The 25,621-nt window shown below is 42.4% G+C and overlaps 1 protein-coding gene across 5 annotated transcripts; it reads left to right on the top strand.

Moving 5' to 3' along the window:
* Positions 1-249: 249 nt before the first annotated feature.
* Positions 250-24,985, top strand: MARVELD2 (MARVEL domain containing 2). 5 transcript variants are annotated; one of them, XM_032336054.1, is made up of 8 exons: positions 250-404; positions 3,688-4,008; positions 4,445-5,613; positions 8,619-8,654; positions 18,017-18,165; positions 18,396-18,567; positions 22,460-22,510; positions 23,125-24,985. In XM_032336054.1, exons 3-8 carry the CDS (start codon positions 4,459-4,461, stop codon positions 23,245-23,247), a joined length of 1,686 nt encoding a protein of 561 aa, XP_032191945.1. In that variant the 5' UTR covers positions 250-404; positions 3,688-4,008; positions 4,445-4,458; the 3' UTR covers positions 23,248-24,985. The 5 variants fall into 5 exon arrangements, with proteins under 5 accessions (XP_032191945.1, XP_032191943.1, XP_032191944.1 ...); XM_032336052.1 differs by lacking the exon at positions 3,688-4,008 and having other exon boundaries at positions 251-404; XM_032336053.1 differs by lacking the exons at positions 250-404; positions 3,688-4,008 and adding an exon at positions 411-612.
* Positions 24,986-25,621: the final 636 nt, after the last annotated feature.

Below are 25,621 nucleotides of genomic sequence, written 5' to 3'. Positions count from 1 at the left end.
TCAAAATTAAAATGTTGAATTTCTTTTCGTTTCTTTTTTTAACTGTTTCCTAACATATAGTCTCGGCCAGGTATCATTGGGCATACATGACTCTCCCTTTATCCGTTGTTAACTTTTCAAAAACAGGGAAGAGAATGGCAACCTTGCGATGAGAACTCTCCCGTGGGAGTAATCACACCTTTTACTACCTTTCCGAGCCGTGTGCTCGCTCCGAGGCGCGGGCGGAGCTGAGTGTGTAACCGCGGCTCCGAGGTGCGGGGCGGGCCGCGACCCTCCCGGGTGCGGAACGAAAGTCCGGGCCTGACAAAGCCGGGCGGGGCAAACTTGGCTCGGCCCCGCCCCGGGAGCTGAGCGGGCTTTCCCTGCGGTGGGCGGCGTGCGCGCTCTTCCCGGCAGCCGCGCAGGTGAGTGGGCCCGAGGGGTGGGGCCCTCGTGAGGCGGCGGCGGACGGGGAGGGGCCCGCTCCCGCCACCCCCCCCCTCCGCCCCGGCAGGTGCGCGGTTGGGGAAGGAGAGGCCTTGGGCCCCTCGGCGCGCGCCCGGGCCCGCGGCGCTCGCCACTCACCCCCGCCATAACCTGCGGCCGAGGCCGGACGGAGACGCCGAGAGAGAGGTGAGGGCGCCGGGGAGCGCGAGGCCTGCACGTCAGGAGGGCCGCTTAGCCAGCCCGCTTTCATTCAGGGGACACAGGTGCGCGGCGAGGCGCGTCCAGCGGACGCCCTTCCCCGGCGCCGGGATCCTCTGATCCCGATCTGCGCGCGGACTTAGTTCCGGCCGCTTTGGGGCGTCGTCTCGACTGACGGAGATAGGATTTTCTGTCGAACGCGCAGACCGAGCGGTCCCCGGGGTGGGCAGTCCCGGGGAGTAAGAGAGATTAGCGGACCGAGCGGCGGGCTCGGGAGCGACCCCAGCGCCCGTGCTCGGTGTCCCTTGTCACTCACGCGTGAGTTAACTTAAAACCCTCGGGCCTTTCCCAGCTCCCAGGAAGCCCAGAAACATCTCGTGGGCCCAGCAGAACTTGAAAGCGATGCTTCAGGTTTTTGTAAAGGCGACAAGTTCGGTTCCCGTGTCACTTTCCTGGGGGAAACCAAGTGTCCTCCCCCCGCTATGCTTTCAGAGCTGTGTGCGCCTACGGAAGGGAGCCAGAGTCCGGGGCTTGTCCAAAACAAAGACCCTCTGTGCCTCAGCGTGCTGAATCCAAGAGGGCTACCAGGGGCGCCCTGAGAGAGACGCGAGGCGTAGCTAGTAACCACGACGTCGGCGAATACCGCTGGCCATTCCCTTCTAAAATCACGTCTTTTGTTATTCCATGATTCCCCCCGTTTGTTTTTTGCTTTTTATGTAAAAATTATTTTTATTATGTAAACGTCGATAAGGTGTTCCGATTTAAATGAGCCACTTCACACAGGTGAAGATAAACCCATTTCAGTGAAGCACACGTTTTTACCAGTGTGTTAAATTAAGCATTGGGATATTGACTTATGTAGAACTTGCTGCAGTTACTTCTGTGCTTTTGCTTCGACTTTTCTTAAGAAAATATATTTAGAAACAGCAATAGTACAGGGCATTTCTAGAATTGAAATGTTTTTAGACACAGGGGGCGCCTGCGTGGCTGTGGGTTAAGGTTCTGCCTTCAGAGCCCAAGGTCCTGGGACTGAGGGAACCTGCTTCCGCCTCTCCTCCTGCTTTCAGCTCCCCCTACGTGTACGCCGGCTCTCTCTGTCTCTGTCAAGTAAATTTAAAGTCTTAAAAAGTAAAATCAATGTTTTTAGACACAGATGAGTTAAATGACAGAGACAAAAATAACTGCTAATTGCTGTCATTTATATCCTACTTTGCACTGGGCACCATGCTGGAACTAGCAGTTAATTCTCTGAATTGGGATACCCCACTAGAAAACCCAGAAATTTAGAACTCTCTACATTTTCACCCATTCCGTGGATGACTAGTCTATGGTGGTACTTACCCTTCTGTGTGTACACTGCCTACTGCTCCTCTCCACCTGGATTTCTAATGGGTATCTAAAACTCTTCAGGCTGCATATCCTCAGGGCTTTCTCCAGTTTGGAGGGGTGGAGAAATGTTGCATATGAAACTATCGGATGTCTGAGATTTGCTTCAAAGTAATCTGTTGGCAGGAGGGATAGACGATACAGGATCGGTCATCAATGGATAATTATTGAAGTTGGTTGATGGGTATACATAGGGTTCATGATACTATTCTTTTCACTTTTTATTATGTTTGAAATTTTCTATAATAAAAAAATTTTAATTCCTTGTGTTAAAAAATCTGACTTCTTTCTATCTCCATTGCTACTGCCATGATCCATTGGATTCAGTCAGTGGCATCTTAGCCAATCTCCCTGTTTTCTTCCTTGTCATCTGGAGTGTACTCTCAACTTGGTGTCCAGAGTGATCCTATTAAAACATGTCAGATCTTGTTACTGCTCTACTCAGAATGTTTCATGCGCTTCTCCTCTCACTCCTGGTAAAAGCCAAAATCCTTTCCCGTGGTTCTCAAGGCCCTAATGATTCAGATGGACTTAATTCTGCTGCTTACCCTCTCACTCACTCTTGAGGCCACCTTTGCCTCCATGACTTAATAGTTCTTGAACTTGCTAGGCACTCCTGCCTCAAGGCTTTTGCACTAGCTGTTCCATCCACCTGGACCGCTTCCCCTGATAACCTGTCTGGCTTCCTCCTCTCCCCTCCTTCATTTCTGTGTTCAGATGATACATTCTCTATGAAGGCTTCTCAGGTCATTCTATGTAAAATTGTAACACCCTGTGGCAAAGAGCTCCTTATCACCTTTCTTAACTTTGTTCCTTAGCACCCAGTGTATTTCATTTCCCTAATCTGTCATCTGTCATCCCCCCATTGAGACTTAAGTTCCATGAACTCAGAGATTTCAGTTGTTGGTTTTTTTTTTTTTTTTTAGAGATTTTATTTATTTGACAGACAGAGATCACAAGTAGGCAGGGAGGCAGACAGGGAGAGGAAGCAGGCTCCCTGCTGAGCAGAGAGCCTGATGCAGGGCTCAATCCCAGGACCCTGGGATCATGACCTGAGCCAAAGGCAGAGGCTTTAACCCACTGAGCCACCCAGGCGCCCCTCAGTTGTTGGTTTTTTTTTTTTTTTCACTAATACACTTTTAGCATACCTGGTGCATAGCAGATGTTTGGTAAATATTTGTTGAATGGATAGGTCTCCCATTTTACAAAATGAAATAAAGCAAAGCCTTAGGAAGGTACCTGTGTGGCTTGGTTGATTAAGCATCCCGCTCAGGTCATGATCTCAGGGTCATGAGCTCGAGCCCCTCATCAGACTCGCATGGGCATGGAGTCTGCTTAAGATGCTCTCTCTCCTGCTCTCTTTCTCTCTCAATTTAAAAGCAAAACAAAACAAAACACCCAAAGCCTAAGGAACTTCTAAATGGTTCAACACTACAGAGGTGGGATTCTCCATTTAAACTCTGAGAGCTTCATAGTGCCAAGTATAGTACTGTATGTCCAGTTAGTTTTCAGTAAATACTTGCTTATAAGCAATGAGAGGGAGAAATTCATTGTCCTTAAACCTAGTAGTTATATTAGCGAATAGTATCCTTTTTTGTGTGTACATGTAGGTCACTGATTTCGTGAAGGAAGTCAACAGGTTTAGTAAAAGTGCTTTTTGTCTGCTTTATTTTTTAGGTGGATCAAACCTCTGAGATACTGTTTGAGTGTTGCTATGGCAACAGCAAATCGCCTTTAGGTGGCCCCTCTGGAAAGAGTGCTACACGTGATACACATGGTTGCTCTGTGTTGTACTTCTGGGGAATCTTAACCTTCAGTGATTTTTTTTTTTCCCTCTGAGAATTCAGTTTTTAAAACTGAGTATCAATAATTAATATTTTAGAGTAGAAGAAGCAATTTCCCCTAAACTAACTTCCCTGATTCGAGAAAGAAAGGGGCTCTTCAGTCCCTGTATTTAATAGAGCTGCTTCTCCCAGGCCATTCCAAAGGAGATTTGAGGTAATGAATGAAGAGTATTTGCTGACACATCAAACTTCAGTATGCTCAAACTACTAAATATTTTGATTTAGGCATTTGAGAAAAGAGTTCTGCTTGGGATCTGTTGGTATCCTGTATTATTAAAATTTAGCTTTTATATGGTTTCTACACTTTGTTGTTTAAAGGGCTCATAGGTAAATTAAACTTAGAAATATTTTAATTCAGAACTAAGATTTTAATTTTGATTGCCCTTAAAATCATATAGAATGATGATGTTACCCCTAATATGTTGTATATGTTTAAAATATATCTATTATCCTTTTTACATATCATGATAATTAGACATGATCATATTGGTTTCCTAAATATGATCATCTGCCATTAAGTAAATAAAATCAGGATCAGTGAAGGAATAAATAGCTAGGCATAAGTGATAATTTTAACTTCTTGGCCACAGGTATAAAGTCACAAATGTCATCCAATGATGGAAGGTTCAGGAATCGGGACAGACATTATGATGAAGTCCCAAGAGATAGGGACTCACCCTATCACGACGGCACCACAGGAACCCTCCAGACTCTTCGTGACAGTGAGCTGGCTGTGAGCGCTGATCCCTTGCCACCACCCCCTCTCCCGTTACAGCCACCATTCGGCCCCGACTTCTACTCAAGTGACACAGAGGAACCGGCCATAGCCCCAGATCTCAAACCCGTAAGGCGCTTTGTCCCTGAGTCCTGGAAGAACTTCTTCAGAGGGAAGAAAAAGGACCTAGGATGGGATAAGCCAGTGTCTGACATCAGATACATCTCGGATGGAGTGCAGTGTTCACCTCCAGCCTCTCCAGGAAGACCAAACCACCGCTCACCCCTCAACTCCTGCAAAGATCCTTGCGGAGGGTCAGAAGGAACCTTTAATTCCCAGAAAGAGGCTGAGGCCATGTTTCACCACGATCCCTACAGTTTCCTTGGCCGACACACACAGACAGCCCAAACGTACAGTGAGAAGGTGGAAGAGTATAACCTGAGGTATTCCTACATGAAGTCGTGGGCAGGCCTGCTGCGAATTCTCGGTGTGGTGGAGCTGCTTTTGGGAGCTGGCGTCTTTGCTTGTGTCACAGCTTACATTTACAAGGACAGCGAGTGGTATAACCTGTTTGGATATTCACAGCCCTATGGCATGGGAGGCATTGGTGGCCTGGGCAGCACATATGGGGGCTATTATTACAGTGGCCCCAAAACCCCTTTTGTACTCGTGGTCGCTGGATTAGCTTGGATCGCCACCGTTATTATTCTGGTTCTTGGCATGTCCATGTATTATAGGACCATTCTTTTGGATTCTAATTGGTGGCCTCTAACTGAATTTGGAATTAACGTTGCCTTGTTTATTTTGTATATGGCTGCAGCCATAGTCTATGTGAATGATACCAACCGAGGTGGACTCTGCTACTATCCGTTGTTTAATACTCCGATGAATGCGGTGTTCTGCCGCGTGGAAGGAGGGCAGATAGCAGCGATGATCTTCCTGTTTGTCACCATGATCGTTTATCTCATTAGTGCTTTGGTTTGCCTAAAGTTGTGGAGGCACGAGGCAGCTCGGAGACACAGGGAGTGGATGGAACATCAGGAGGTAAGGAATTTCACCATCCTTTATTCATTTTTCAATTTTTTTTTGTTATTTTCTTGTTAAATATGTACAGTTGTCAAAACAAGGATTTTATAAAAGCCATTTTTGTTTTTTAAATGATCCAAAATTCGAAAGTCCTGGCTCAGTATCCGACCTGCTTTTGGTGAGATAACCCACTGTGGCGTGTCACTGATGTGTAACATTGCGAGTGGGCATCCGATGGGGGAACACGGTATATGGTTTGCCAGCTGTGCTATGCCTGTGATGCTTACGGGGAAAATTTCTGTAACAAAGAATAATACCGTTTTCAGTACAATGACTGTCTGGTCATTAAAGTAAATTTGAGAACAGGGTTGATTCTTTAGTGTGGTAAAGTTCAATAAAAAAACAAAACTTTTAGGTGTTAGATGGAAAGTGCTCATTTCTAAGTTATGATGAGTGGCACTTCCCTCCAGTGACTTAAATAAAGTCATGTAAGAATACAGTGAACCATGTTTGGTTTTTTTTTAAGTATTGAGAGGCTGAGTTGTAATGAACATACTCTGAAAACTTGCCCAGGCATTTTGATGTTTCATTCTTATTTGGGGATATAAGTGATTTGAGTGTTCCCAAATTCAAATGGGAGCCTGGCACTTGTTTTTATTTCCAGGATTTAACTAATTAAACAGAAGAAGGAGGAGAAGGAGGACTAATAATAATAATGATAATGATGCCTGGAGGATAAAATTATATAAAAGCCATATTTAAAATTATTTTATTTGAACAGTAGCAAAAATATTAGAGTGTGTTCCTTTAGCTTCATTATACCCTGAAATGAGCTAATGTTTTGTTTTGTTTTAAGGAGAAGTGTGTAGTAGAATTACCTATGCTACCAACAATGTCTTATTAATTTTTTCTTAATTTTGAGTCACCTTATTATGCATTTTTCTTTTCCCACTTTTTTCTTAAGATTTTTTATTTAAAAAAAAGATTTTTTATTTATTTGAGAGAGAGAATGAGATAGAGAACATGAACATGGGGAGGGTAGAGAGAGAAGTAGACTCTGTGCTGAGCAGGAAGCCTGATGCGAGACTTGATCCCAAGTCCCTGGGATCATGACCTGAGTAGAAGTCAGATGCTTAACTGACTGATCCACCCAGGTGCCCTCTTTTCCCACTTTTCAAAGATTTCCTAGATACTATATAATTGCAAATACTATATATATGGGCAAATCTAGGTTAAAATGAAATCCTGCCCGGGACGCCTGGGTGGCTCAGTTGGTTGGGCAGCTGCCTTCGGCTCAGGTCATAATCCCGGCGTCCTGGGATCGGGTCCTGCATCGGGCTCCTTGCTCCGCGGGGAGCCTGCTTCTCTCTCTGACTCTGCCTGCCATTCTGTCTGCCTGTGCTCGCTCTTGCTCTCTCTCTCTCTGACAAATAAATAAATAAAATTTTAAAAAAAATAAAAATAAAAATAAAATAAAATAAAATGAAATCCTGCCCTTATTTACTCAGTAACCTGTTTATTTACTCACCTGTACATTTTGTGTTTAATCTTTTGTACAATCTTACATATAACAACAAAAAACTGCATTAATTTTGTAACAGCTACCTCATGTGTTATATGAAGAACCTCAACATGTTTCATTGTGATCCATACTCTCTCATCACAAAATATATTAATCTTATTAGAACTCCACATAGATTCAAGTTATTTCTAAAAATTTATCTCAGCACATTAAGCATATTTCTTAAATTTACATCAGTGTATACAAAATAATTTCAAATTTTAATCAGTGTGAAGTGTGGATAGTGAAACACACTTCTTCATGATTTTATGTAAGTCTAATAACAGCAAACTTATTTTTTTTTTAAGTATTTTATTTTTGACTTGACAGAGTGAGAGAGAGAGAGCGCACAAACAGGGAGAGCAACAGGCAGAGGGAGAAGGAGAAGCAGGCTCCCTGCCAAGGAAGGGGCTCAATATGGGCCTTGATCCCAGGACCCTGGGATCATGACCTGAGCTGAAGGCAGATGCTAAATGTATTGAGGCACCCTGGCGCCCGTCAACAGACTTCTTAACATCATTTCAAAATTCTACATGAGTGTGACTATAATTATCAACATAAAACATTCATTTCTGTCTCCTTTCTCAAAACTTGTTTCCATAAGACTTTTTTTTTCCTTTTTTGGGGGAGAGAGAGCAAGCAAGAGAGAGCACAAGCAGGGAGGATAGGGGGAAGCAGGCTTCCTGTGAACAAGGAGCTTGATGTGGTGCTGGATCCCAGGACCCTGGGATTGTGATCTAAGCCAAAGGCAGACATTTAACTGACTGAGCCACCCAGGTGCCCCCCTTAAGACTTTTTATGTTGGTTGATTAGACTTGAATTAGCTCTCATGTAGGAGGTTGCGCCACTTTGTTGCTGTAACTTTTTTTTTTTTAAAGATTTCATTTACTTATTTGACAGAGAGAGACACAGCATGAGAGGGAACACAAGCAGGGGGAATGGGAGAGGGAGAAGCAGGCTTTCCGCTGAGCAGGGAGCCCGATGTGGGGCCGATCCCAGGACCCTGGGATCATGACCTGAGCCGAAGGCAGAGGCTTTACGACTGAGCCACCCAGGTGTCCCAGTTGCTGTAACTTCTTAAGAGTTAGCGGCTTTAATGGCCTGTGGGTTTTTTCAACTAATTTTATACCTATAACAGTTTAAATTATTTAATTGCACAGGGTAGTGGAAGCCAAGAATAAATTAAAACTTCTAGGTAATTCAATGCAATTTACCTAATAGTCTGTATTAGGTCTGTACCTCTAACTGTGTGTTCCTGACAGACAGGGAGTTACAGTTAACCCACCTCCTCTGCTTCTTCGCTAGCCCATCCAAAGTCACCCAGATGAGCAGGGAACATCTGTCAAGTAGAGAATCCAAGTCTGTGAAATTGAGATTGGGCTATAAATACAAATGGATGAAAATATTTACAAAGTAGACTCACACCTCTCTGAAAAATCATTTTCACTCTTTTTTATTCTAGATAAGTGAGCCATCATTGCCATCCAAAAGGAAAATGGTAAGAATAAAGTTCACATTGTATTTTATGTCTAGCTTGTTAAATGTTTTCTATCTTACCTGTTACCTACAGAGTAGATCATCTGTCTGTGAAAGTGTATCTATTACATTGAGTTCCTAACTGAATATCTAGTTCAACTTTCAGCTTTTTTCTCATAATGAAAGGATCAAATTAGATGTGCACATGGTGTATGTTGGCAAAACTGTAAGTGCTATCATTTTTTTAGCTTCTTTTCATTTTGTTAGTTAAGATTATGCAAGTGAACAGCCATTTCTTCTTATGTTTAAAATTAAATTACAAATGAAATTAAATTTAATTTTAAAAATTAAGTTAAAATTTTTTAAGCCCAGGGGATTCTCCCAAACTTTCTTTAGTCTTTTCAAAGTTCTTTTCTTTTCTTTTCTTTTTTTTTTTTTAATTTAATTTAATTTTATTTTATTTTATTTATTTGACAGAGAGAGAACACAGTAGGCAGAGAGGCAGGCAGAGAGGGAGGGGAAGCAGGCTCCCCGCTGAGCAGAGAGCCTGATGCGGGGCTTGATCCCAGGACTCTGAGATCATGACCTACTGAAGGCAGAGGCTTAACCCACTGAGCCACCCAGGTGCCCCCCAAAGTTCTTTTCAAAGTTCTTTGCTGTTCTTTTTCTCACCTTGCTTTTGGATGCTAAATTTTGTTGTGGCAAGAAGAAAATTCCTATTCCAGAATTGACTAACATCATGGCAGTAGTCAAGATATTTACCTTTCCATGCCTTCATTTGTTCCTCTGTAAAGTTGGAATAATAATTGATTCCTTAAAAAAATAAATAAATTTTTTTTGACTCTTAAAAAAAAAAATTGATTCCTACCTCACATTTGCCGAGAGAATTAAATGAAATACTGTTATTATATTTAATAGCATATATGTAAAAACAATATATTTTAATAATCATAATTTTATCTCATTTTAAAGTCCTTTTTTAAAGATATTGAGCATTATTTCTAAGCAAGAAGTTGGAATCCAGCCTTTGGACTTCCCTTCTTTGTAAAGGGAGTGTATGTACTTGGTTCGAAACTAAATGTCTTCTCTCAATGTTTTCTCTCATACCTCATGCCTCAGCTTCCCAGCTCTCCCACTTGGAAGGAACCATTGTTATCAGTGCCTTGTGTTTCCTTTTAGACATGTGTTTATATTATCTGTATATGAAATGTATACACACACACACACACACACTTACTTCCCCTTTCACACAAATGCTGGCATACCATACCCACTGTTATGCCCCTTATTTTCTTCTCTTAACAATACATTTCTAAGACATTTCCTTATTAGTGCATAAAGAACTTCTGCATTCTCTTTTTATAACTGTATAGCACTGCATTGTATGGATGCTCTTGTTTATTTTGACTGCCTGGTTGCCCAATGGTAGTTTTACCAAGTTCCACTCCCAGGAGCACTATAGTCTTCTTCACACCTTGACCAACACAGTGTTAGGAAAATTGTTGACATTTGTCAACTTGATAGGTGAAAAATGGTGTCTAAGGTAGTTATAATTTGCATTTGTCTTTTAAGGAGTGAGACTGACCATTTTTCACATGTTATGTTTGCTTTTCCTTCCCTGTTTACTCTTCGTATCCTGTCTTTTTTCTTTTTTTTTTTTAATTTTTTAAAAAGATTTTATTTATTTATTTGACAGATAAATAGGCAGACAGTAGGCAGAGAGGCAGGCAGAGAGGGAGGGGAAGCAGACTCCCCACTGAGCAGAGAGCCTGATGCGGGGCTCAATCCCAGGACCCTGAGATGGTGACCTGAGCGGAAGGCAGGGGCTTAATCCACTGAGCCACCCAGGCACCCCTCTCCCCCTTCTACTTTTTAATTGAGTTGCTAATTTATACAAATCCTTTAAGTGCATGCATTTTGAAAATACCTTTTATAGGTTTTTTTAAACATTATTCTCTTTAACACAAATATAATATGAAAATGTTGTGTTCGCAGTAAAGTAAGGGATTTCTGAAGTGGACAAATGACACTTTGTCCAAGGGATTGTGATTAATACATCAGTGTTATCATTCATTCATTGAACAAACATGTCCCAATTAGATTGTAGGCTAGTGATATGGATACTACAAGGTACATCATCTCCATTTCCCAGGAGCTTACAAATCTTGTGGAAAAAAAAAAAAACCACAGAGTGTTAGTAAAGTGTGTATATATGTGAAAGAGTGAGCAAGAACCCTAAAACTGAAGTTGCTTAAAGATTTGTTTCTCGGGCACCTGGGTGGCTCAGTGGGTTAAGCCTCTGCCTTCAGCTCAGGTCATGGTCTCAGGGTGTTGGGATCCAGCCCCACATCAGGTTCTCTGCTCAGCGGGGAGCCTGCTTCCCCCTCTCTCTCTGCCTGCCTCTCTGCCTACTTGTGACCTCTCTCTCTCTCTCTCTGTCAAATAAATAAATAAAATCTTAAAAAAAAAAAAAAAAGATTTGTTTCTCAAAAAAAGGAGAGATTGGAGTTCTCTGCTATCTTCTGGGGAAATCAGATTATGGATGATAATGTCTCAAATTCAGCATTGTTATTGGTCAAAACAATTGGGATCTGTAATTAGCCACAGATTTTAGTGGGTCAGTTGCCTTAAATTACTTCTGACATGTATGTAAAGTCATCTGAATTGCATTCTGCCATTGCGTCTTACCAGGATCCATAAATCTTTAGTAATCATGAGATACTTGAGCAGCGCTGACTAACCAGGCATGGGATAAATGAGGCTGGGATCGGTTGGTCTACAGAATATTGATGAGTTCCTCTTGCAGCGTGGACCTGAGTGCTATAAACCTATGCACTTGAAACATTCTTCATAGAGTTAGTCACACACACGACTCTGTGCCTGTGGCTTTTAATTTGCTTTTATTGTACTTTGTTTTCACTTTCTAACTTTAGCTAACTTTCACTTCCTAACTTCCTAGCTTTAAATATTTTATTATTGCTTTCAGGATGTGTATTTCAGTTAGACTTCTTAACTCAGTGGTATAGTCACAGTAAGCGAAATGGATGATCACTTTTAAACTGTTACATAGATAGATGAATAGCTAGGTAGATAGTAGTTACCTTTAGGAGGGCCACTGCCTAACTTTGGGAAGACAAGGAGAGAGGGAGACTTACTTTTCATTATATACCCTATTGGATGTTTAAATTATATGTCATGTATATACATATTACCTATTCAAAAATGTTTAAGTTTTTAACAAATTAAATAAATACTTCAAATAAAATTGACATAAGCAATGTAGAGCTAATGCTTAAATAATTAATAACACTGGCCCTTTGTCTGAGATTTAAGAGGAGCTTCCCTAACTTACCTACCCTATGGGCTGCCTTCCAGTGTTAGTGACCTTGACCAAAGGAAGAGAGCACTCTTCCCAGTTGGGAGTCATGAGAGTGGTTTGGCCTAATTATTGCCAATACTCTTATTCCAGATTGCCAGCACTGCTTTAACTCTTCTGTAAATCCTGCTCCCTCAGAGGGACTGACGGGGAGACTCATGAACCCTACCCTGGCCAGGAATGACCATCATGGCTGCATCACAGCCTGGTGAGAGTCCTAAAATAATGCTCACTGCATGGAAAATATCAACTTTAAAAGACTTTAGTGTAGAAGATAGATCAGGGTTACACAGCTGTTTTATAATGGAAAAGGGGTCTAAAATCTTCTATATAAGGAAATTCACAGGGCATCTGGGTGGCTCAGTGGGTTAAAGCCTCTGCCTTTCGCTCAGGTCATGATCTCAGGGTCTTAGGATCGAGCTCAGAGTCTGGCTCTCTGCTCAGCGGGGACCCTGCTTCCCTTCCTCTCTCTTTGCCTGCCTCTGACCACTTGTGATCTCTGTCTGTCAGATAAATAAATAAAATTAAAAAAAAAAAAAAAAGTTGGCAGTCGTGGGAACAGGTGATAGCATACTCTGATATCAGGGGTAGCAAGTCAGAGTGCTAGCATTAGGAAGTATGTTTCTGATCATCCTCAGGTACTTAAGAATCTGTTTGCTTGTGGGGGTTAACAGTGATGTACATTTTGCAGATGCTGATTGTTCAGTCCATGAGACCAGACTGTCTCATGGGGCTGCAATGTGGCAATGATGTGGCAATGGTAGTCATTCTTTGCCATGGTGGAATTTATGGGCTTCCTCACCACTCCCTTTGAGGTAATGGGATTTTCCAATTGTTTAAGCGCAGAGTAGAGTCAACCTGAAAGGCCTGGCTGAATTGGGGAAGTTGTCCCGAATGCAATGAGGGTGGTCAGCATGATTGTTTGGTGAGAATATGGCTGAAGTGGACTGGACAGGTAGGACAGGATTAGGGAGCTCTGCCAGCAAGTGCTAGGGTACCCCTTTCAGGCTGCCCTAGAAGGCTGGTACTGGGCATGTCCGGGGTCTGTTGTAGGTTCCCGGCTCCCGAGAGGTCCTGGAATAGTCAGGAATAATTTTAGTGGAGTTAGAACCCCCATTCATAGGGCTCCTTTGAAAATCCTACCAATCCCTTTAACTTAAACTCTTTCAAGATATGGGAGCCGAATGCAGAGGGCACCGTTTCACAGGGCTCTTTCTCTGGGAAGTGAATCACAGTGGATCCACGTTCAGGTATATTCTAGAGGCAGACCTCTGGGAGGGAATCCTGTGACTCAGCTGGGTAATCTCTATTAGACTTACCTACTAGAAACCTTTAGGAAAGGTTGGATCTCCAATTTCTCATTGATTTTTCACTTGCTTCTTTCCCAGTTCTTGGTAGGGAAGAATTGGCAGGCTACCACAGGAGAGGCAGTGTAGTATGATGAAGAAAAAATAAAGCTTGGAATCAGGCAAATCTGAATTTTATTACTACTAGCTCTGTGATTCTGAAGTTACTTACCCTCTCTGAACGTGTTTCCTGTCCCTTGTTTGCAATCATATACTACCCTGTAACTTTATTTTGTATTTTAACAAATATACTTTTTGAAAAGCAAATAAAATCATTTTTAAAAAGAAATACACAGACATAAAGTAAGATCAGACAGAGACAGAAACAAATTCTAATAAATCCCTAAGTGCTGGACAGGTTTTTTTCCAAGCTAGAAAAGTCAGAATCTAACCTGAACATTGAGGGTGGTAGTGTGGGTTTGGGATCATGGCCTCTGCATCAGTGCATGGTGTGCTCAGAGGGAGAGACTTAGTATTTGGACAAGTGCACGCTTTTTTTTTTTTTTTTTTAAGATTTTATTTATTTGAGCAAGAAGACTGATGTGGAGCTTGATCCCAGAATCCTGGGATCATGACCTGAGCCGAAGGCAAACGCTTAACTGACTGAGCCACCCAGGCGCCCTGCACACTATTTCTTTTTTTTTTTTTTTTTTTAAGATTTTATTTATTTACTTGACAGGCAGAGATCACAAGTGGGCAGAGAGGCAGGCAGAGAGAGAGGAGAAAGCAGGCTCCCTGCTGAGCAGAGAGTCTGATGTGGGGCTCGATCCCAGGACCCTGGGATCATGACCTGAGCTGAAGGCAGAGGCTTTAACCCACTGAGCCACCCAGGCGCCCCTTATTTCTAACTTGGTAGCATATTAAGTCCATTTTTGTCTAAAGCATTTTTTTTTAATTGAAGTTAGTTGACACACAATGTTACATTAGTTTCAGGTGTACAATGTAGTGATTCAACCTCTCTATACACCTATGCTGTGCCCACCACAGTGTAGCTGCCATATGTCACCAAACAACAGTCACATTGACTGTATTCCTTATGCTGTGCCTTTCATCGCCTTGAATAAGTTAACTGGAAAGGGACCTCCCCCTCACCTTCACCCATTATGCCTACCCCCACCCTCCTCATCAGTGCATGTTTTAATTTGAAAAGCTTAGTAATTGTAACCACAGCATTACTTACCCCATTGTTTAATTACTTTATTTTGCCTCACAATAAAGCTTTTCTGTTATTTGCTGACAGAGACTCAGTTTTTTTACTAGAAGCAAAGAAAGGTCCTATGAAACCTGGGGCCCTGTGTTTGTAGTCAGGAATACTGAGAATGGTGTGTCCCAGGGCTAGAGCCAAACACAGCCTTCTAATAAGAGCCTAATGAGGTTTTGATTGTTTGTTTTCGGTGTACTTTCAGATTCTTTTTTCCTCAGTAAGGTTTTCTGAATTGATGTTCAGTGAGGTTCAGTGAACTTCACCCAAATACAGTGAAAGAAAATTTTAAGAGTGTTAAAAACAGAAACATTTAGAGGCGCCTGGGGGGCTTAGTGGATTAAAGCCTCTGCCTTCAGCTCAGGTCATGATCTCAGGGTCCTGGGATCCAGCCCTGTGTTGAGCTCTCTGCTCAGCAAGGAGCCTGCTTCTCTTCCTCTCTCTCTGCCTGCCTCTCCACCTACTTGTGATCTCTGTCTGTTAAATGGATAAATAAAATCTTAAAAAAATAATAATTTAAAGCAGATGAAGTAGTCTGAAAATATTCTGACTTCTTAAAGTTTCCTTTTTAAATAAAAAGTGAATCTTTGAATTAGGGATGTGCAAGTAAGGAAAATGAATACTTCCTGCTTGAAAAAGTTAACTTAGGGAAAAAAATTCTACCTGGGCAGAATTTATGATTTTGACCCAGAAATCTGAGCTTGACACCTGCGGCTGCTGCTAAGCTCTGAAGGGTCAGCATTATCCATAGTGGCTCCATCAGCCAGGGTCCCCCTCAGACAGCAGGGTGACAAATGGGTTGTTAACTATTTAGAAGCTGAAGAGGGAGACCATGAAATAGAGATCCATTTATTTAAGCAAAAAAAGTTTCGCCTCATTTTATTTTTTTAAGATTTTATTTGTTTATTTGAGAGAGAGAGAATACAAGCGAGGGTATGGGGTGTGGGAGAGGGAGGAAGAGAGAACTAGGCTCCCCACTGAGTCCCCTGCTGGGGACTCAGTCCCAGAACTTCAGGATCATGACCTGAGCTGAAGGCAGATGCTTAACTGACTGAGCCATCCAGGGGTCCCTTCTCCTCTGCACAACCCTCCCCCAGGGTTGGTTAGCTGCCTCACCCGCCAATGCCAATGCGCGGTCTGTGCTCTTTGGGGAGTTAAAAGCTGGTGATTTTTAGGATGAGGTAATCTTAAGCCACACCTCAGACACCGCCTCAGAGATAGGGAAATCAGGGAACAAAAGGATTTTAAAGCTCTGCCTGGCAAGAGAAAGAGCAAAGTTTTAAAACGCGTTGCAGTTGGGGCGCCTGGGTGGCTCAGTGGGTTAAGCCTCTGCCTTCAGCTCAGGTCATGGTCCCAGGGTCTCATGGTCTTGGGAACGAGCCCCGCATGGGGCTCTCTGCTCAGCAGGGAGCATGCTTCCCCATCTCTCTGCCTGCCTCTTGGCCTACTTGTGATCTCTCTCTCTACCCAATAAATAAACAAAATCTTTTTTAAAAAATGTGTTATAGTTTGTTTTTAGCCAAGTGGGAGCCCTCCCGAGCTGCTCTCAGTTTAGTTCAGGAAGTTTAATTCAACAAGTGTATGCCAAAGTCCCAGGGGCCCAGTGGAGGGGGGCTGACTGCTGTAATGAGAAATCAACCATTTCTAGGGAGCTACCAGAATTGCAGGGCACTTTAGGATTGAATGGTATGCATTTAAGTAAACCTTCCTCTTGCTAGTCATTTAAAGCATCAATAAGCTGAAAAGTTCTGTTGTTTTTTTGTTTGTTTGTTTTTTGAGAGACAGAGCAGGAGCAGGGGAGGGGCAGAGGCAAAGGGAGAAGCAGACTCCCCACTGAGCAGGGAGCCCAACTGAGGACTCAATTCCAGGACCCCGAAATCACAGCCTGAACCAAAGGCAGCCTCAACTGACTGAGCCCCTCAGATGCCCCTGTTTGTTTTAAGTGGGCTCCATGCCCATCGTGGACCCCAAGCCAGGGCTTGAACTCATAACCCTGAGATGAAGACCTGAGCTTTGTGATCAGGAATCAGACGTTTAACAGACTGAGCCACCCAGGTGCCCCCACAAAAGTTCAGGGTTTTAATTGTGGTTTTTCCACTTCCAAGCTCTGATGCCCTAGAAAATTTACTTCACCTCTCTGAACCTTGCTATTTCCCGTGTAAAATGGAAACCCCTCTCCTGGCATCCACCCACCTCACCACTGTGGTCCGTGTTGTGGGCCCTGCCCCCTGGGGCCATGCAATGGTCTTTCCCTAAATCTGCACGTCTGTGTGAGCCTGCCCATTCCAGAGTGGGTTTCCCTGGACATTGACACCCCTGCTTCCTTACGTCATAGGTCAGAGCTACTTCCTCTCCAGGTCATTTCATCTTGTGCTACTTCTCCTCTTTTGAATGTCCCATTTTTTGCTAAAGACTTCTGAGAACTTTCCAGTTGAGAAACCAGGGTGACTTTAAACAAGGAGCCACAGGTTCAGAACTCATGGATAGCTGAAAGGCCTTTCCTACCACCTTTCCTCTGGATTTGCTTGCTTTCCTTTTCAGGCAGTGAAAACAATGTAACTCATCTCCCTTTCCAACCTAAGTGTTGGCTACTTGTGGCTGATTCATCTCAAGTTCCCCAGGACATTTTTTCTCTTTCTATTTAAGTACTCTTATTCCATATTTTCCCCCGAATTTTTTATTTATTTTTTATTTTTTTTTTATTTTTTTTATAGATTTTATTTATTTATTTGACAGAGAGAAATCACAAATAGTCGGAGAGGCAGGCAGAGAGAGAGAGGGAAGCAGGCTCCCTGCTGAGAAGAGAGCCCGATGTGGGACTCGATCCCAGGACCCTGAGGTCATGACCTGAGCCGAAGGCAGCGGCTTAACCCACTGAGCCACCCAGGCGCCCCCCCGAATTTTTTATTTTGAACTACATTTTGTATTCTTTTTTAAAAGATTTTATTTATTTATTTATTTATTTAGTTGAGAGGGAGAATGAGAGAGAGATCACAAGCTGGGGAAGGGGTAGAGGAAGAAGCAGGCTCTCTACTAAGCAGGGAGCCCAGTGTGGGACTTGATCCCATGACCTGAGCTGAAGGCAGAGGCTTAACCTGCTGAGCCACCCAGACACCCTGCAGTTTGTATTGTTTTATAGTTGGGGTATACAACCTAAATAAAGTACTTAAGACCCTACATTTAGTATTTCATCATCCACATTTAATATACACACAATGGTTTTACCTGTCATGCAGTCTTGTACCTCAGTGTGGTTCCCCTTAGCTATTACAAAGACATTCAGATGATTTTGTGACTATAAAACATGCAGTTCTCAAGTGAAATGTTAATTGCTGCTTCTACTTTTCTTCCCTCTGTTTCTCCCCACCATTTTCTTCTAACATAAATTCATGTGTTTTTTTTTTTTCCCTCTTCCTCCACCTCCATTTACAAATAAATCCTCTTTTTCTCCCATACTGTAGTGTGATATGGCCACTGGTGGTGACAGACAGAGAGACCAAGAAGTTAATGTCAAAGAATTGAGACCAACAAAAATGAAACCGGAACTTCTGAGTGGGCACATCCCTGCAGGCCACATCCCTAAACCTATTGTGATGCCTGACTATGTCGCGTGAGTGTCTGTTTAAATTCTTCTTCAAGGCAGAAATGGAGAGATCCCATTTGTCTCCAAGGTCATGCTCTTTGCTTGACAACCTTTATATTTAAACAGTTGTTTGTTCCTGGAGAGGTAGGATATTGAATTGAAGATACGGCATGGTCAGTGAGGGATAAGCTAGGCTGATTTTCCGTTCAGCCTGTTTTCAATGAAAAAGTCACAGCATGGTTAATTTTTTCCATCAGAAAATACCCTGTGATTCAGACGGAAGATGAACGAGAACGCTACAAAGCTGTGTTCCAAGACCAGTTTTCAGAGTACAAAGAGCTCTCTGCAGAAGTCCAGGCCATCTTGAGGAAGTTCGATGAGCTGGATGCAGTGATGAGCAGATTGCCTCGTTGTTCAGAAAACCAACAGGTCAGTGCCTGCAGCGGCCTGGGAAGGGCCCTGAGGAAGGAAGGGTAAAATCTGACCTTCATGTGAATGTGGGGCAGCCATAATCACCATGTGCATCTGCTGTCTATGTCTCAGAAAGTCATTTGAGGTCTTCAAGGGCACTAGTCAGGATTATAATTCACATTATATAGTTTCATATCTTCTGCTCTTAGTTATTAAACAGTTATAAAACTATCATTTTGTTTTCTTAGGCAAAAAATAAATTTTCTTAAAATACATACTGAATCCATCAGGGTCCTAAAGGAGACTGATGGCACACTCAAACTGAGACAATTCGAAAAAGATTTATTCACAAAGGTGTGGGCAGGGTGTAGGGGAGCAACCAGGGTTAATGCATTCTCCAGATTCTCCAGGGGTAAGTGACAGCCAAGCTGTGAGCACCCCAGATCCAAAGAGCACAGTGCGTAACGACAGAGTAGATCTGAGCCACTGGGCACACACATCCACACATGATACGGATAACCGTGATCATGACAGTGGGAGCTAGGGAAGAGTCACAGCAATCACCAGAGACTCAGTCACTTTCCGTAAGGTTCTAGAGTTTGGGTGGGGGTTGGGGAGGGTGTTGCATTTTAATATTTCTGAAATCAGGATGCCCTGATAATCTGTAGCACTTTTTATCAGATGTACATTTTTTATTGAGACACAATTCACATGCCATAAAATTCATCCTTTTAGACTGAACAATTCACAGAGTTTTAGTACATTCGCAAAGTGGTATAACCATTATACCCCCTAATTCCAGAACATTGTCATCACTCCAGCAAGAAACCCCATCCATCAGTACATATTCCCCATTCCTGCCCCTCTCCCACCGACAAGTAATAATGTACTTTCTCTATAGAGTTCCTTATTTTGAACATTTTCTATAAATGGAATGATGTAATATGTGGCCTTTTGCATCTGGCTTTTCATAACACTTTTAAGCTTCATTTATATTGTAGTAAGATTCAGTATTTCATTCCTATCTGTGATATTTATTGTATGTACCACATTTTCTTTATCAACTTATCACCTGATGAACATTTCAGTTTTTTCCACTTTTTGTCTGTTATGAGTAATGCTCTGAACATTTATCTGTAATATCCTAATTTTTTAAAAGACTGTGTATTGGGGCGCCTGGGTGGCTCAGTGGGTTAAGCCGCTGCCTTCGGCTCAGGTCATGATCTCAGGGTCCTGGGATTGAGTCCCACATCGGGCTCTCTGCTCAGCAGGGAGCCTGCTTCTCTCTCTCTCTCTGCCTGCCTCTCCATCTTCTTGTGATATCTCTCTGTCAAATAAATAAATAAAATCTTTAAAAAAAAAAAAAAGACTGTGTATTAGTCTAAGATATTATTTGTATAATTCAAAAATTTTTATAAAGATTTTTATTTCTTTGTTTGGCACGCAGAGAGAACATAAGCAAGGGGAATGGCAGGCAGAGGGAGAGGGAGAAAGAGGGTTTCCACTGAGCAGGGAGCCTGATGCAGGGCTCAGGAGCCTGGGATCATGAGCTGAGCCGAAAGCAGATGCTTAACTGACTGAGCCACCCAGGCGCCCCTGTAATTCAAATTTTTAAAACTCACAGCATTTTTAACAAATGTCAAGCAAGTTAATGTATATATATAACTAACACATATTTTATATATGTGTTTTCTGCTCCTGTGATCCGCAAGGACTAGGCATCTTTGTTTTGACCACAGACTATTAAGTGTACATTTAAATCAGTTATAATTATGAGCTCTCTAAGCCATAATGTCCAGCATAGTAACTTTTCCCCCTCCTGGAGCAAAGGAATGGTGTTTCCTAGGAGGTGCCAGTACCAGGAAGCAGGAAAAATTCAGCAAATATTGCAGGTCAAGGATCACTTGGTACCATTTGAAAGACAAACAGGGTTCAGAGGTCGAAGAAGGATGCCCAAATTTATAGGCCCTCAAAGGAGTGCAGGAAGGATTGAGCAGGCCTCTGGAGACTGTGTCGGCACAGGCTGGGAAGAGCAAGCTGGCTGACAGACAGGATGCTGAGCAGTCTAGTCATGTCATCTTTGAGCCTGGACCCAGTGGGCTCTGGTTTATGGCTTTGTGTGAATGGGCAAGGGCTCTGTCAATTGAGTCTGCACCTGATGGATGGGAAGGACCTAATTATAGTAGGGACAGACTGGGTCCTCCCGTGATATTTCTGTACGGTATTAACAGTAGTTGTTTCCTGTGGTTTGTACAGAGCATGGTAAGTAAGTAGCCAAATGACAAGGCCACTGTTAGTCTCCATGTCTCCTCAAGTCCCTATCTAAAGTAAAAATATTAGTTGTATCACAAAAGTTAACTTCTCATCCGCCACAGGCTGAGCTTTGCCATGGGCGGGAGTCAGAGGGAAGGCCTGCTGGTTTCCTGACAGGTCCCCAGGGTGGTGTTCAAAAGCCCAGCGGTCTGGTTTGGAGCGATAGGTTTTCTCACGGACCGGCTTGTGTGCCCTTGAAAAATAAATCACATGACTTTTCTACGCCTATAAAATAAGAATACGCCTATAAAATAATCTGATCCTCACTTTCTAAAGTTCCGTTTGTCTTTTTTTTTTTTTTAAGATTTTATTTATTTATTTAACAGAGAGAGAGAGAGATCACAAGTAGGCGGAGAGGCAGGCAGAGAGAGACGGGGAACCAGGCTCCCCGCAGAGCAGAGAGCCCTCGGGGCTCCATCCCAGGACCCTGGGATCATGACCTGAGCCAAAGGCAGAGGCTTAACCCACTGAGCCACCCAGGTGTCCCTAAAGTTCCATTTTTCTGACAGCCTCTAGGATAGGTTTTGCCATTCTTTTTTTTTTTTTTTTTAAGATTTTATTTATTTATTTGACAGAGAGAGATCACAAGTAGGCAGAGAGGCAGGCAGAGAGAGAAGGGGAAGCAGGTTCCCTGCTGAGCAGAGAGCCCAATGCGGAACTCGATCCCAGGACCCTGAGATCCTGACCTGAACCGAAGGCAGAGGTTTAACCCTCTGAACCACCCAGGCGCCCTAGGTTTTGCCATTCTTATCTCAGCCTGCATCACCCTCACCACACCGCTGGCCCCAGCAGCTAGTTTCTTCCCAGTCCAGGCCCTCTTCAGAGAGGTGACAACTAAATTATCCAGTCACCTCTATGCTGGCAAACAATCAAAGCACAAATGACACTCCTGCAAAAGGCACGAAAGAATTAGAATAGGTCGCAAAAAGAATGTGGGTGGGTGATGAGAAATGTTCTCAGGGAGAGCTTTTTAGAACTACAAATATTTTTTTTCCACTTTTACTTATTGGATTTATGGTATCTGACAACTCTAAAGCACAGTTTTTACATGGATAAATTGCCCTAGTAACCTGTTCCCCTTGGATAGACTGTTCAGTCCATTAACAAATTTCGTATTTGTTATAAATACATTTTTAGTTAGAAGGAACCTTACTTAGTTATTTTTGAAAGTCAAATAGTCTCAACCTCTTAATCCCAGTGTGTAATGTGGTTATTACATACTAAGCACTTTACCAGGGTCATTTCAAATATGTGAACCTTCTCCGAAACTTGGGGTTGCCAGGAAGGTAACAGAGTCCTGGGACCAACTGGTTGCCCAGGCTACACAGCTGCTGTGTTGTGGCCCTGGGACTCAGTTCTGGTTTCATGCGGGCGGGGCCTTCCTCTCTTGTTCACCCCTAGACTCCAATGTGTGTGGCAGGCAGGAAGCCTTTTAATCTTTGTCCAGTGAATCGAATTTTAGTGTGTGAATACTTTCATTATAGTCTTAGATAAAAATAATTTTCTGTTCAAATTCCCAGTGTACTTTGATATTCTTAAGATATGATTTGAGTAAATGCAGGTGTTTTAATTCAAGTGTACAATATATTATTTTTAGGAACGTGAGAGAATTTCAAGAATCCATGAAGAGTTTAAGAAAAAAAAGAATGTGAGTAAACCCATTTTCTTCTTCAGAGTATATTCGTATGCATGTACAGTGGTGACAGCTGACAGACCTTAGATTCTTTCAGCTAAAGTAGTTCTCTTTAAATATTTCTTCAGATGCTACTTACTAGAGAACAGGAGTGGCTCCTGAATGCCTTTTCTTCTCCTCTCTGTCGTGAACACATTCTGTTACAACCTGGTTTTTAGCAAGCTATAGAAAGGAGCACCAATATAGGACTTCTCACTGACATTTCCTTCAAAAAAAAAAGTCATTTTATATTTTTCATTCCATCCTTAATTGCACAGTAGAGGCTGGAGAGAGCTTCTGTTAATCTTTTCTGTACTTACTAATTTGCTCTTTAATATATTTTAAACTATTGAAGTTAAAGTTGTTCTCAGCTTTCTGTATTTCCCACTCAGTTTTGCTATGAAATGGAAAGTATTCTAAATAATAAAATCATCTTTAAAAATGTAAGGAGCCGCTATTCTTCTTAGGAAGATTTTAAAATCTGTTGCAAGAAATCTGCTATGAAGGGTCATTTTCTAGGTGATAATACGTTTCTGTGTTCTTCTCTGAGGAAACTAGAAATGAAAATATTGGTTGTGTTTCCTTTGCAGGATCCCACATTTCTGGAAAAAAAAGAACGCTGTGATTATCTGAAGAATAAACTTTCTCACATAAAGCAAAGAATTCAAGAATATGATAAAGTAATGAACTGGAATGTGCAAGGTTATTCTTAAACCTTATTTGAAACCACTTTTTTAATGTTAAACTTAATATTTATTTACTGTTTTTTCCATGCTAGTCCGTGACAGAGAAGCATGTGCTTTCTGCATCGGCTTCTTGTTGGTTTAGCTGGTCTGCCATGCTATGATAGTATGACTTCACTTCAGACATTTCAAAACAAGTCCAGATTTACCAAGGACCTTTACTCAGAATGGAAGAAATGCTGTGTCCATCTGTGTACAGTTTATATTTAACCTGTTAGAGGTAAAAGTTCTTTAGAGGTCTTATCCTCACAGTGTGATGAGCACACAGAGCATCATTCTGGGGTCGTTTTCTCCTTTTTAACTCAGGCCAGCTCCCAGGGTTTCTCTAGGACATGTTTGTCTTCCGAGCCAAGGCGTCCTGCCTTCTCTTGGAAGGGCCTTGAATCCAGGATCAACATTTCCAAGTCTTGGGATCTCAGGCAAGTTTCCGTATCTCTCTGTGCCTATTTTCTCATCTGCAAAAGTGGAGCTAATGGTAGTGCCTACCTTGTAGGGTTGTTGTGAGGCTGAATTAAGTAATGTTTGTAAAGCACTTAGAAGAGACTGCGGCACGTTACACACAGTCCATTAGCGCATGCAGTCCATAGAAGTGATTGTGACGTGAACACACTGCCAAGGGAAGGTTCTTACTGAGCACGCTCAACCAGTTAACCAGAAGGCCCACCTGTCTCATGGGTTTCCTTTTTTGTCATTAATAACTCTTACCACATGTAGCCTTAAGCAGGTGCTTCCCTGTGGTTCTGTGGCCACTGGGGTCCACCGCACCCTTCCTATCATGAATCGCTATCACTGTGCACAGAGGTCCGCCTCCCCACAGCCCAGCCCGATGCCAGGATTGTGTGACCCCTGTTGCCTCTTCTGCCCTGTTGGCTAAGGCCCCATGACCCTACATTTGTTTAGAATCTCCTTTCGATTTATTGTGATGCTTCATCTTCCCAACCACTCTCTCGGCTGTGGGGCTTTGTCCATGAGAAGTATTTTATTTTTAGTAGTATGAACAATGGACTACCTAAACAAATGTTTTTAAGAAGTCATTGCTCCTGGATCCTATTCAGCAGCGTCTGTCCTGTGGCAAGTTTCCTGGGTGCAGAAGTACACCACAGCTGCCATTCGAACAAGTAATGTTCAGACAATTTTCTAAAGCAATGAAACCAAAGAAAAGCATGTTGAAAAGCAGAGCCTTCAAAAGCGTTGGATATTGGGGGTGTAGCTCAAGGGTAGAGCATTTGACTGCAAAAGCGTTGGAAATTGAATGGACTTCCTTGTTTTCCTTTATCTTTGAAATCTTATTTAGTGTTTATTGTTACTATTTTAATACCATGGCTCCCAGAGTATGCTTACTCTGAGATACCCTGTGTGTCTCAAGAGGTGACACCTAGGGAAATGTGAGATCCCTTTCAAAGCCCCCCTTTAACTGGAACAGCCTCACTTTCTGTTTTATAAGTTAGGGTCCCATCTTAATATTTTGCTTAAGAAGCACACCAGTGCTTTAAAAAAGGGAAAAAAAAACCAAACCATGAATAATACGATTTTGATGGATCATAAGGAGTTAGATTCATAGTGAAATGAGGTGTTAAAAAGTTTAACTTTGTGAAACTTAATTTTTCTATAATTGTAAATGTTAATCTTTGAAAACCAATGTTGTAACACTAACTTTTAAAATTTCTCATGTCAGTACCTCGGCTTATTAAAATTTCAACTACTTGTTTTTTCTGTATGCCCTTCCTTGTTTGTTTTTCTAGCATTCCTGTGTTGACTGGGCATGTTCTTGAAAATATTTTCCATTATCAGAAAACAAACTGGGAAGTCATTGAAAACCTGTAGGTCATGATGTTCAGGTGACAGTTTCCTCCTCCCCCATTATTTGCAAAAATTCAAAGCCAAGGCCACTGTGTACCACAAGCTGAGTGGCTTACAACAACAGAAATCTATTGTCTCACGGTTCTGCAGGCGGATGTCAAGATGTCAGCAGGGCCGTGCTCTCTGAAACCAGTAGGGAAATCCTTCTTAGCTTTTGGTGGTTTGCTGGCAATCTTTGACATTCCTTGGCTTGTGTGTTTATCACCCCAATCCTCACCCCAGTCCTCTACTTTCACACTGCCTTCTCCTTGTGTCTCAGGCTTCATTTGTCTCTCTTCTTATCAGGACACCAGTCATATTGGATTATGGACCCACCCTCTCATCTGTGACCTTATCTTAACTAATTACCCCTGCAAAGATGCAGTTTCCAAATAACATCACATTCTTGGTGTACCAGAGGTTAGAACTTTTTTTCCAGGGGGAGGAATACTATTCAACCTTTGCTATTACCTGTAGCAAAGTTGTGAAATCTGGAAGCAAAGAT

Source organism: Mustela erminea, chromosome 3 (genome assembly GCF_009829155.1).
Source record: "Mustela erminea isolate mMusErm1 chromosome 3, mMusErm1.Pri, whole genome shotgun sequence".
Lineage (NCBI taxonomy): Eukaryota > Metazoa > Chordata > Mammalia > Carnivora > Mustelidae > Mustela > Mustela erminea.
Note: the sequence above shows the minus strand (reverse complement) of the source record. Positions and strands in the feature narration are given on the sequence as shown.

Coding starts and splice junctions, on each gene's coding strand:
- MARVELD2 (XM_032336054.1), top strand. CDS start 4,459: ATGTCATCCAATGATGGAAGGTTCAGGAATCGGGACAGACATTATGAT. Junction 18,568..22,459: donor GTTGTTCAGAAAACCAACAG/GTCAGTGCCTGC, acceptor TATTATTTTTAG/GAACGTGAGAGAATTTCAAG. Junction 22,511..23,124: donor AGTTTAAGAAAAAAAAGAAT/GTGAGTAAACCC, acceptor TTTCCTTTGCAG/GATCCCACATTTCTGGAAAA.